This window comes from Petaurus breviceps, unplaced genomic scaffold (assembly GCF_028583685.1).
Source record: "Petaurus breviceps papuanus isolate PSGF00001 unplaced genomic scaffold, PetGlider_PUasm1.0 90919, whole genome shotgun sequence".
Classification (NCBI taxonomy): Eukaryota; Metazoa; Chordata; class Mammalia; order Diprotodontia; family Petauridae; genus Petaurus; species Petaurus breviceps.
The window spans coordinates 44,547,257-44,560,780 of NW_027187378.1; the positions used below are offsets into that span (position 1 = coordinate 44,547,257).

At 37.2% G+C, this 13,524-nt stretch overlaps 1 protein-coding gene and 1 pseudogene across 1 annotated transcript in view; one reads left to right on the plus strand and one right to left on the minus strand.

Moving 5' to 3' along the window:
• The window catches only part of UNC5D (unc-5 netrin receptor D), a 794,598-nt gene that overhangs the window by 325,427 nt on the left and 455,647 nt on the right, over positions 1-13,524 (minus strand). The window contains exon 3 of the mRNA XM_069075933.1: positions 6,010-6,153. Within this exon, the coding sequence (XP_068932034.1) occupies positions 6,010-6,153 (144 nt within the window). The remainder of the gene's footprint in view (positions 1-6,009; positions 6,154-13,524) is intronic.
• LOC138152217 (U6 spliceosomal RNA) lies at positions 11,773-11,873 on the plus strand (annotated as a pseudogene).

Sequence of the window (13,524 nt, forward strand, 5' to 3'; positions counted from 1 at the left end):
TCTCTATCAAGAAAACCCCAAGTGTGGTCACAAAAAATCAGACATGACTGAAATGATGTAACAATAAATATATAAAATATATATGGAATAAATGGAAGGCAAAGTACTGAAGTTGGATTATAGGGTAAAAGGCTCTTACAAAATGTGGGATCTGAGCTGAGTTTTGAAGGAAGCTGAAAGTTGTCAAAGGGAGAAGGGAAAGCACGCCAGGTATGGGGAACATCCAGAGGAAATGCACAGGGAGGAGATGGAGATGGAAAGTCATGTAGGAGGAATAGGAAATGGGTTAGTTTTGCTGGATTGTTGAGTATATGGAGTATAAAAAGGATGCAAATGTAGGAAAGACACAGATTACAAAGAGCTTTAAATACCATGGACTTTATATTTAATTCCTGAGATAATAGGGAGTTACTGGAGTTTACTGAGTTGGGGGGGGGAGAAAAAGAGGTTATAGCTGTGCTTTCGGTAAATCATTTAGGCAGGATTATAATAGAGAGAGACTTAAGGCAAGAAGAGTAATTATAAGACTGTTTCAATAATCCAATAGACTAATTATAAGGCTATTCAATATTTCAGAGGTGATGCGACCCTGAATTAGGTTGGTGGCTGTATGAGTGGAGGAAAGGGAGCCATATATGAAAGATGTTCTGAGACTGAGTAATATTCATTATCATAGCATGACTGTCCCACTTCCTTTCTATACATACAAGTCTTTGATAATATCTATTAAGCCATTTCCTGTATACCAAGTCATCTTTGCTTATATATGGCAGCCTGCATACACCCACCATACATCTTTACATTTAAGTTGGATTTATTTATAATTTTACTTTGTCTGAGAATGTGGTCTTCCATGATTCATAGCCATAAAACCATATTTTCACTGAGAGAATATTGATGTTAGGTTTTGTTCCCCCCAACAGTTGGCAATCTGGGATCTTTGAAAGCACAGTTCTATTTCCCAAATACAATCGTGCTTAATCTCTTCTTCCTACTTGCTTCCAGCATTACATACCATCAGGTATTTTTGTTGCTGGCTGATGAAGGTAGGGAAGGAATTTCACAAACCAAAATGAGACTTGAACTGTATCTTTTTCCCCCTTTCCTCTGGTTTTTAGCATATTTTCACGGGTTATTTTCGGGCTGTCTGAAGCATGCAGCATATTTGAATTCCATAAAGTGAGACTCTTTCATGCTTCTACTCAGGATTTATCACATTTCAGTGGCTTTTTACAAAACTGTTTTCCTTCCATGTGTTATGTTACAGGTAGAGAATGTCAGCCCTGAGACTATGTTCCTTGGTTTCCCCATAATGGGGGAGCAGAAAAAGACTAGTGTCCATAGAGAGTAGAATCACCTAAGGGTTAATGGAATAGGCTCAATATTTTGCAGGCAGATGAAGAAGCATCCAAGGGAGAATGTGAGGAGGGAAAGCTTGGGCAAAGTGGCCAAATGTTCACACACAGAAATAAACAACCACGAATAATTGAATATTTCAACTCTTGACAACCGTCCAGCAGCAAAAGTAACAGATGCAGCAGTGTGCTTGTCTAACTTTGGCTTGATTGAACCAAACAGACTTGTGAGGTCCTGTGGGAGTAATTCCCTGCCGAGTGGTTTGTGCCAACTTTGTGAGGATTTTTTAGACTAATTCAATTTATTTATTTATTTTTACCTTAAAACAGATACATAACACACTCACATTTTTTTGCACTGTTGTCTCCAGTATTGTATTTCCCAGCTCCTGGCAGTTGGCCAGAGAGTCAACATTTCCCTGATGCAATGTGTAACTATGATAGTGTAATGAAAATTCAAGGTGACAGAACACTTTGGCTCTTAGGGTAAAACCTCTATTGGCTGCTGGTCACTCAGGTGGTGATTGGTGCATGACTGCATAATAGATGTGCTATCACTTTACCATGAGAGGAGCAGTAATTTACACAGAGATTACTTAGGGAAACAGCCACTATTTTCCTGAAGCCAAAACAAAATAAAATAGGATCAGTGGATGGAATTTGTAAAGAATTAAATATAGTCTTGATTTAAAGAAGAACTTCCTATCAATTAGAGTTAAGTATAGGCTCCCTTGGGAGATTTTCTTTAACTGGAGTTCTCCAAGCAAAGGTGGGATGACTTCTTTTGGAATATTGTAGAGGGAATTCTTTAAGGCACAATTGAACCAAAATAGTCATTGAGGTTCATTTTAACCTTGCTGTGATTCTGTAACTTTCCTGTGTTGTGTTTCTTATATTCTCCTTTTGCTTTAAATGTGATGATGACAATGATGATGATGATGATAGCTAGCACTTCTATAGTGCTTTTGGGTTTGCAAAGCTCTTTACAAATACTCTCATGACAACCCTTGGAAGTATATGCCCATTTTACAAATGGTAAAACTGAGGCAAACAGAGGTTAATTGACTTGCTCAGGGTCCCACAGCCTGCAAATGTCTACAGTTAGATTTGAATGGAAGTCTTCCTGACCTCAGATCCAACACTTTATCCACTAAACAAACCAGCTGCCTGAATAAGAAAAGTGGAGGATATCTCAGTTTGGTTTGAAAGCAAGTAACTTAAATAGGGAGTCAAGAGATTAGAGTTCTAATTATGACTTTGCTCTAATTAGTTGTGTGAATTTGGGTAAGTCATTTAATTTTCAATTTTTAAGTTTTGTTATTTTAAAACGTAGTGACCAATGAGGCATCAGCTAAGTTTCTATTACTCCAAGAAGAGCTATGATAACTAAACATGTCTGGTCTTTCGGAGAATGGACTTATTTCTTGTAATGTTATGGCTGAGAATAAACACTCACATTTTTCTAGAGAATTCTTTTAGGAAACAGCTATATAAGGTGTCCCAAAAGTCCTAGTGAAGTTTTAAGCTATTAAAGTTAAAAATTCTACAGAGACTTTGGGATATCCTATATAGAGGCACAGAATTGCAGGTGAAAATACCACACTCAGACAACCTATGTTCGAATTCAACCTTTCCCCAAAACCTGTTAACTGTCAACCTGGGCAAACCACTTCCTTTCTCTGGGCCTCTTTTGCCTCATCTGTAAAATTAATGGACTAAAGGGTCTCTAAGGTCCTTCCTCCTCTAAATCCTATTATCCTTGTCTTACAAAGTCATAATAAGCAACATTCTATTTATTGGTTTGAACAGATCCAAAGGACCCAGGTGAGCCTTTTGATTACTAGATGAACAGCAAAGAAATATAATGGATTTTCTAGGTCAGGGTAAATGAACATCATTACCAAATTTTAATACCAGAAAATATTGAGCCAGAAATTATTGAAAAAAGCACCTTAATGATTACTTAATCTAACTCCTTCTTGGTACAGATGAAAAAAAAAACTAAGATCAAGAAGAGTTATGCACCTTAATCACAAAGGTAATAAAGAAAAGAATCAGGGCCATTTTTTCTAACTCCATAAGATTAAAGCTAGGTAAATTCAGGCCCAAACAGGTTAACATTCCTCTTAATTTTAGATAAAACTTCATTTTGGTAAGAACTGAGGAACTTAAAAAGAAAAAGACTACAGGAAGGAAACATCACACGTATATCAAATGAGTAGCGCAATTAATTAGGTGGCTCTAACCACCATTCCCTACTTCCTATTCCCCCCCACTCCCCCCCGCCACAGTGCCCTAGTATGATAGCTATGTCCCATTATCCCATCTTAGACAGTGAGGGTAAAATGCATATTTTAAGAGGAAAATTTCACTTCTTGAGAAATGTAAATGTCTCTTCAAACAGCAACTCGGTTCTCTTCATAATCCCTGTACTATTGACATATGCTAGGAACAGTCTCTGTGAGTTCTCAAATAAATCCCTCTTGCCCTATATTTTTTATGGCAGTCTCACAAGAAGTCATTTGAATAAGACTGCAATAACTGACATTGTCCTTGGTATCTAGATTACTTACTAGAAAGCTTCTATGCATTTTATTGTGACTTCCCCTAGAGAGAAACCACTTACAGGGAGAAATGAGTGGTTTTCTTTTGTTTTATTTTTAAAGAAGAGAAAATACTCTCTGTCATCATGAGGAGAGCAGGGCAATTTTTCTGTGGGACATAACGGTATCAGCAGTTGTTAAAAACTTTGATGTAGACACCAATATCTCCACCCCAAATTGAGGTTGCCTATGGTCATACTGTATAAGCCATACCAATCCAAGATTCTAGAGCTAAGTTTGGAAGACTGTCTTTCTATTGTAAATGCATTGGGGTTGCCAAGAGGGAGAAGAAGAAAGCTGGGAACGATTTATATTGAGGAAGACTACGGCTCTGGGGATTCTGAATACCTGGGCAGCTTTTCCTAAATGTTTTTGTTTGGGGTTCTTCAATGTCATGGTTGTCCTTAGGAAAGTCTTAGGTAGTGGGCTGTACCATAAACTGTGTAAGTTATTAGGTACCAAAGGGTGGTACAGTGATGATGTGTATCAGGTTTGCCATGGCTATGTGCTTCACAAAAATATCAGAACTTTTCTTTTAGTCTCTTGTGTGGGCCTGTGTCACAGGTCATAGGATACTGAAATAGAAACCTCATGAGAGAGGCAGCAAGGTGAATAGAGCACCGGCCCTGGAGTCAGGAGGACCTGAGTTCAAATTCGACCTCAGACACTCAACACACACACACACACACACACACACACACAACTAGCCATGTGACCTCGGGTAAATGACTTAACCCCAATTGCCCTCCAAAGAGCAAAAAAAAAAAAAAAAAAAAGGAAATATCATGATGAATCTGGAGCAACCTGGGAAGGCATGCTTTCCTATTTCTGCCTATTTCTATTTCCCTATTTTTTCTTAGCCTGAGCTAGTGCACATTTAAAACCAATTTCTATGTTTTAAGATTCATAGAGTAGATTTAACAGTGGGACACAAAGAGTTCTTAATGACTTCTTATTTTTTGCAGATTTTCATGGGCATTGAAGGAAAAAAAAATACATTGCTTGTGCTTTCTCATAAATGACTCCTAACTGCTGCCTTTGGGTACTGTACACAGCATCCCATTCTGATAGATTTTCCTCTTGCATGAATAGTCCTTACCTGGCATTGCTGTGGTACCCGGGTGTTCACAATCCAAACAGAAACTCTTAGCCAAATAGACTTCCTGAATACACTCCAGAGGAAATTATGAAACAGTTAAGAAGGAATTTAAGAGAAGTAAGTGAATCTAACAAGGATACAGGCAAGTCAATCTGTGTCTCATTGTTAGCAATTTAAGACCCTGAAAAAAGTAATCTAGAATCACCAAAAAGCTTCCTTTTACTCTTGAAGTATGGGAAAATATTTTATGACTTCAAGGATCTTTGACGTTCCTAATTTAGGCCACTCTCTTCATCAATATAGATCACAGCCAATGTATGAACTGGTAGCTAGACTTTGAGAATTGGCATGGCTGAAAAACTCACCACTCTGTGGCCAGCCTGGGCATAAACCCATTTGAACATAGCTAGGATGATCCTAGAACAGTAGGAAAACTATTTATTGTCAGGTCTACTTTGGAAACGTTTTTCAGTTTTTTAGGACCTACGGAGCTTGTGACCTCTTAGCAGAACCTTTGGAAACCTAGGTATACCTCTAATTCTTTATCAGGCATCAGAGGAGAACGGTAACAAAAACAAACAAACAAAAACCCACAGATACAAAAGAAGATCTGAAAATGTGTCAAAGTAGGAAATTCCTAGTGTGGGAACTCCCTCCAACATAGAATAAAACCTTTTATAACTTAGCAGATAATTCCTAGGAAGTTGCTTGAGAAAATTAGAGGTTAAATGAGTTGACCTGGGTCTCACAGCCAGTAAGCATCAGAGGTGAGATTTTAATCCAGGCCTTCTTGACCACAAGACCAGTACATAGACATTCACAGAATTTGAGTTTTGGAAGGGAATTCAGCAGTCATATTGTCCATACATACATGCCTCATAACATTGACTCTGCGCAAAAAACATTCCTTTAGGAGTGGAGAGACAAAAAGGCAAATGACAAATCTACTTACAGGCTATTCGGACTGATGCCTTCCGGCTCTTAGAGGTACCCAGATGGCTCCATGCAACACACTGGCACCAATAGTCTTCAGGTCCATGAAAATCCTCCACTTGCTGCCTGGTGACATTGATGAACACTTCTCGGATCTTCAGACCTGACAGAAGAAGATAGAGAGAATCATCTGATATGGATATCTTATTCCAGCAGAAAGTTAAGGTGAGCCAACCCATTTCTTTTTTAATTAAACAATTCTGTTTTTAATCAAAGCAAAGCTTTAATTACTTTGACAATAATATATTACTGCTAATTAAATTCTAACAGCTGAGTAGGACAGAACACACACACATATATAAAGAATTATCAACCAATGGGGCCTTTGGTGAACTTTCAAAGATGTCTCAGAGACTTGACTATGTCTGAGACCACATTTACACATTTATCCCAAAATGCTGTGATAAACATAATATTCTATTTATCTACATATATAGATATAGCACTAGTACCAAAGTAGCCACTAGTCATGGGGCGTGAGTAAAGCGCTGGCCCTGGAGTCGGGAGGACCCGAGTTCGGTTCCTGCCTGAGACACAACACCCACATAAAAATACTAGCCGTATAACCTTGGGCAAGTTACTTAACCCCAATTGCCCTCCAAAAGGCAAAAAAAAAAAAAAAAGATTTTAGTCCCAAAAGTTCATAGGATTAAAACTTTAGAATAAGAAGGCACCTTAAAGTCTGTCCAACTCCTTTAAATATTGAGTAACTAAAGGTTAACTGATCTGCTCAAGGTCACACAGGTATTCAGTGTTAGAGTCATGATTTGAATCCAAATTCACTGACTCCAAATGAATCCAGCATTAGATCAACCCAGAAGAAACATATACTATGATCCTATAGCATTGGGTTTCTGAAGAGACCTTGAATCTTTAGTCAGCATGGTCTAATGGTAAAAACACAGGACTTGGAGTTAAGAGATACAAGATCAAGTTCCAACTCTGACACTTATTAGTTTCATGACATTGGACAAGTTATTTTATCTCTCTGAGCTTCAGTTTCCTAATCTGTAGAATGAGGATAATAATCCCAGCTCTACCTCTTTCACATGGATATTGTGGAGGAGAAAAAAAGTGCTTTGCAAGTTCTGAGTCACTATATAAATGTGAACTATTACTAATCATTTAAACAACTAACATACATGTTACATGTACATATATGTGTGTGTAAGATTTATACATATATACAATCTGAATTTAACAAGCATTTATTAAACACCTCCTATGTGGTGCTGCATTGTTAGGTCCCAAAGTTCTGGGGATCAATTAAGTGCTTAGTTGTATAACATTGCATCAAAAAAGAATTCCTGAGATATCAGATAAATACAAAGCATTAATGTAAACTGGATTAATCTAGGAAGACTTCTTCGATGAGCTAGGAATTAAACTCATCCTTGAATGGCGGGGAAGATTTCAATAGGTTTTATACACATATGTGTATGTATATGCAAATACACACATACATGTATATATATACATGTATGGACACATGTATGTATGTGTGTGTATATATACATATATATGAGGGGAAACTGATAATGAGGATAAAAGAATCTTTGCACAAGTATCTCTGGTGAAAGTCTAATGACTAAGATATATAGGGAATTAACATGTAAGACCACCTCTACCTTTAATAGACAAGTGGACAAAGACAGTTTATAAAAGAAAATACATAAATAACTGACAGTCATATTGTATTCTTCCAAAACAACACCCCATTTTCCAACTGTGAGTGTTTCCACTAGCTGTTCGCCATCCCTGGAACACATTCTCTCCTCATGTCCACCTCCTAGTTTCCTTAATTTCCTTCAGGTCTTACCTAAAGTTCCCCCTTCTGTCTTTTCAGTCCTTGTTCTTAGTGCCCACCCTCTGACACAGTCCCCAATTTATCATCATGTTTAGTCTTGGATACTACTTGCATTTGTGGACAGTTCTGACTATATTTCAGGGAAGAGACTGATAAGCTTGAGAACATACAAAGGAGACAACCTAGACAGAAAAAAAAAAAAACTTTAAGATCTTGTCAAATGAGGATTTAAAGGAATGTGAATGCTTATTTAGCCTGAAGAAGAAAAGCACTTTCAGATGGTATTTGAGCCAAGGGGTTGGAGGGAGGGTGAAGATTACAATTGTTCTGTATCACCCCAGAAGGAAAAATGAGCCACAATGGATAGACAATTCAAAGAGGCAAATTTAGGCTTGAAGTAAGAAAGAAGTGCCTAATAATTATAGCTATTCTAAAGTGGATTATTGGCTGTTTCAGCAAGTTATGGTTCCTCCAACTGGATAGGTTATGGGTCGTCAAGTAAAGTACAGATAACGACTTATAAAGTATGCTATAGCAGAGATACAGGTACAGATTAGGAGGCAAAAAAGCCTTGAGGCTCCTGCTGATGCTGAGACTCTGTTCGAACTTTAAATATCATATATTGAATCCTACAGCATGTTCATTTGTGCTTTATAGACTGAACCTTGCCATATAGAGGGCCCAAACCATCTGGGATTCTAGAATTTTTGTTGAGTCTTCAGGCATTTGGCAATGCATTTTGAGGTAATGTTGATACTAGATAAGAAAATATAATATCTGACCTGGGTCTTGAAGTTAGATTAGTATTTTAATAAGTAGAAACCATGATAGGTAATTCCAGGCAGAGGGGATGGTTTGAGGAAAGACACAGCCCTTTGGAAAGCTTGGAATATGCAAGGGAAATGGCAAGTAGCCTGGTATAGTTTGAATACAGACTGTGTGGGGTAGAAAGATGGAAGTTGTTAGGTTATTAAAAACAGGTGTTTACATTGTCCCATTATTTACTACAGGAAAAAGAGACCAGGCATGAAAAAATCATGGGAAAACCATGCAAAAATTTAAAACATACAGCACAAAAATGTCTTGACTCATTTTCTTGCAAAGAATGGGAATTTGAGAATTTGGTAGGGACAACTTGTAGCCCAGAAGCATTTCCACTTTTGTTGAACTGCCAAGTTTCCCTGAATATCCAAGACTTCAACTAAGAGCAGCAAGAATGCAACTATCTATAGTTGTCTGTAGTTGGAATAGGGTTAGAAGGGTTATCCCCTTAAAATGAAAAACTTTGGTGGCAACAAATAAGGCTTTTCTCAGCAAAAACAACTTTGGTCCCTCCTAAGAAAAAGGGGATAGAAGCATAAAAAAGTTAGTTGTTGGCACTCCAAATAAACTTTAGAGTGAATTTGAATGGTAATTATCTTTCTTTGGAACAGCAACCCTGTGGGTCTTCCCCTCCCAGGTTATTACTTTTTTTCTACTTAAAGGGGTTATCCCTTGACTCACTTCTTAAAGAGGCCTATTCTCTGGGGGCATTTCCTCACTCTTAAGTGAATAAGTGAATAAAGCTCTTCGCCTAAAAGGGCCAGGGTCTCCCATTGCACCCTGGGCCATCTCCAGTAATCCTGATGAATATCTGGTCACTGGATCCAGATGGCTCTGGAGGAGAAAGTGAGGCTGGTCACCTTGCACAGCCTCAACTCAAATCAAAGTCAACTGCAAGTCATGTCATCATTTCCTTGATGCCTTGGTCCTCTTCAAAAACAAAGGACAAACACAAGTTCCAGCAGTAAATATGTAAAGCTATGCAACTTGACAGTACAGAAAATGAAAACAGAAAGAATTAATTGAGAAGACTGCAAATAATATTTACCATATCCTTGCAACTTATCCATTATAAATCTACTAAGCACTAACCTTGTGATGTATGCAAAAGAAGAATGCATGATCCCTGATCTCCAGGAAGTTATAATTTGATTTAAGGATATATGACTTGTTCACTTGAAATAACAAAATATAAGGCATCACATAAGGAATAAAAATTTGATGGTACAGATAACAAATGCATTGTTCAGAAGAGAAAAAAAACATAGCATTGTAGGAAAAAACACAGATTATGTTTTAATGTTCTTATGTTCTAATGGGAGACAACATGTAAACATATAAGAATATATATAATATATACAAAATGCATTACAGGCAGTATTAGGAGCAAGGGCACGAGTAGCCAAAGGAGTTGGGAAAAGTTTTATATAGAAGAGGGAATTGAACTGAGTCCTTAAGGAAAGTCAGGAATCCAAGAGGCCGAAGACAGGACTAAAAGCCCCAGATCATTTTCATGTGATTTTGAATCTAGCAGATGTCCCCCTCTCCGTACTTAGACTGCTGAAATATTCAACTTAAGTAAAGAACCTTACAATAATTCCATTTAAATTTAATTTTGTTTTAGTTGAACCATTGTTCTTGGCTGTCAGGTTCTTTTTGAATTGAAATGATCATGATGATGACCAAAATCATTAACTATCATTAGCTATCATTTATATAGTGCCTACTGTGTGTAAGCACTGTGCTAAGCTCTTTTCAAATATCTATTTATAATACAAACATCCTTGTAAGGCAGAAAGGTACCATTATTATCCCCATTTTATAGTTGAGGAAACTGAGGCAGAGGTTGACTTGCCCAAGGTAATAGAGTCATAATATTAATAAAATCTATTATTACTACAGTGCCTACTCTATGCCAGACATTGTGCTAAAAACTTTATAAATACTATGGCAACTGATCTTCACAACAATACTGGGAGGTACATGTTGTCACTACCCCCATTTTGCATTTGAGAAAACTGAAGTAGAGGTTGCATGATTGATCCATAATCACATAACTAGTCTCTGAGGCAAGATTTGAACTCAGATCTTCTTGACAACAATCTCAACATTCTATTCACTATGGCAACTAGCTGCCTCCTGTTATATAGTATATTAGCTATGTTCTTCAGATGTCAAGTATCCATATAATTTCAGCATGCCTTCTGCATCTTTGTACAAGTCAATCTTTTTTTAAATTTTTTTTTGGTCTTTATTAATTTGTTTGTTCACTTTTAGTTTACAAGATTCAGTTCCACAATTCCTTGAGTTTCAAATTTTCTCCCCTTCTCTTCCCTTGAACCTTCTGCCACGGTGGCATACAAAATATAGGATCCGCAAATACTTTCACATTGGACATTAGTCAGTTTATAAAGAAGGAGTGTATCGGATGGAATCAAGTCATTCTTTAAAAAAATGTTGATGAAAATGAGGCAAAGGACAGATATTAGTAACAATGCTACGCTGTTGACTGCTCCTGGGGTGTAATTAGTGAAGCAGTTTGGGATCTAACTAATTAGACTATCATAAATTCCATCTTTCCATCTTGTCCATGAGGATATTATGAAACACTGGGTCTTGTTCTTTTTGGAAATCTCAGGACTCTGTCTTTGCAGTTCTACTCATCAATTAGTCAAGTAGCCCTTTCAGAACAGGAAATGAGCTTAGACTAGTTTGACTTGTTCTTGATGAACCCATGCTGGCAAGGAAGAGTCAGCAATGCCCTTTCTAACCATGACTTTAATAATGCATTTTGGAATGTTGCAAGGAATCAAAGTCAGGCTCACTGTCCTAGAGTTTGAAGAAACTTAACCTTTTTGAAAATTGGGTTAACATTTGCTTCCCTCCACATGAGCAACACCTCTTTTATTCTCAACCCTTTTTTTCAAAGATCACTCATCACAGCTCAGCAATGACATCTACAAGTCTTTAGGACCCCATTATGCATTTCATCTTGCCCTGAACACTCGTCAACATGTGCTTCCTTGCTATTTCCTTCCTCCTCTTTTATAAATTTATCCCAGCTTTGTTATTTATAAAATGAGGGGACAATTTCTGGCTCTGGTGGCATATACACAACAATAGGAATAATGCAGAAATTATCATGGTCCCTGCACAAGAATGACAGACTAATTTGTGAAGTGCCCTTTATTTTTATGATAGTAGAGAGGGAATAGTTATAAGCAAATTGGACTTTTTTCCATCCCAAACTGATCCTTTATTATTGCTCAGTCGTTTAAATTGTGTCTAACTCTTCACAACACCCACCCCCCCCCCTTTTTGGGCAAAGATTCTGCAGTAGTTTGCCATTTCCTTCTTCAACTCATTTTACAGATTAAGAACTGAGTTATAGGGTTACTCTTGCCCAGGTCACATATCTAGTGTCTGAGATCAGATCTGAACTCAGGAAGATGAGTCTTCCTGACTCTCTGCCTGAAACTCTATCCATTGCATTACCTAGCTGACCCAAATTGCTCCTTTAGGACTTTAGAGTGCCTCTTAGAGAATGGTTAAACAAATTACAGTATAATAATATAATGAGATAGTATTATGACATAAGGAATTATAAAAGGCATGATTTCAGAGAATTCTGGGTGGTATGGACTGATGCAGGTGGAAGTAAGCAGAACAGGATAATGATTTATACAAGGAATGCAAGACCATAAAGAAAAATAATTTTGAAAGACTTAAGAACTCTGATATTTGCAATAACCAATCACAACCCAGAGAAGCCATGATGATACACATATGCCCACCTGTTGAGAGAAAAGACATGGGCACATCATACAGAGTCAAACATTTCTTGGACATGGTCACTATGTGATGAGTTTTATTTAACTATGCTGAACTGTTAAAAGGGTTTTTTTTGCCCCCCCCCCCCGTTCTCCCTTTTCTTTTTGTTGGCTAATATTGGGGTAGGGACATAGTAATAGTGAGCCAAGAAGGAAAAAAAAAACAGGGTTGAGGGGCTTTGAGACCTTTCTTTTAATGATAGACAAAGATGGAAGACAGAAGGAAGTTTAGAAGGAAATTAGACAAAGCAGGACAATTTTTAAATTAACAAAAATGTAGAATTTGTTTTGTAACACACATATACACACACACATTAAACAAATGGTATGACATGAAGACTCCCCATTGAATATAAAGTCCTCTTTTTATTTTGCTATATTTATGGAAATTTTGTGTGTGTGTGTTTAAATTCAAAATCATTTTAAAATAAGGAGAGAGGAATAGACAAGCTAAGAGCCTATTCAATTCTAAGATTGTCTGATTCTTTGAAGGCATGGGTGAGTATTTGCTCCTCATCTTACAAGAGGTAAGATTTGGATAGATAGAAGGAAGGAGAGAGAATATTTAAGGTAGAATAAATAATAATAAGAAAGAAAGATAGAGGCAGGAATCATTATTAGGATGGGTAGAAAGTCTGCTGGACCAGATTAATACTGGGAAATTGAATAGAATGGGAGAAAATGTGACAACAGTATTTTAAATTGTACTTCTGAAACTTACTTAGTTCAGTAACAATATCAAGTGACCTAACTTCTTCAGTTTTATTTTCCTCATCTATAAAACAGATGAAAATAAAATAATTTACTTTTTGCCAAGTATTTTGTTAAATGCTGGGAATACAATTAGAAAAATCTAGAAAGTCTGTATTTAAGGCGCTCACTTACACTCTAGCTGGAGAAGGCAACACAGAAAAGAAAGTTCATTTGCAGGGCAGATGTCAATATCCTGGTGTCCTTAGATTCTATCTAAAGGTCAAATGACTATGCCATGTGAGCAGTCAAGCAGAACAGATGG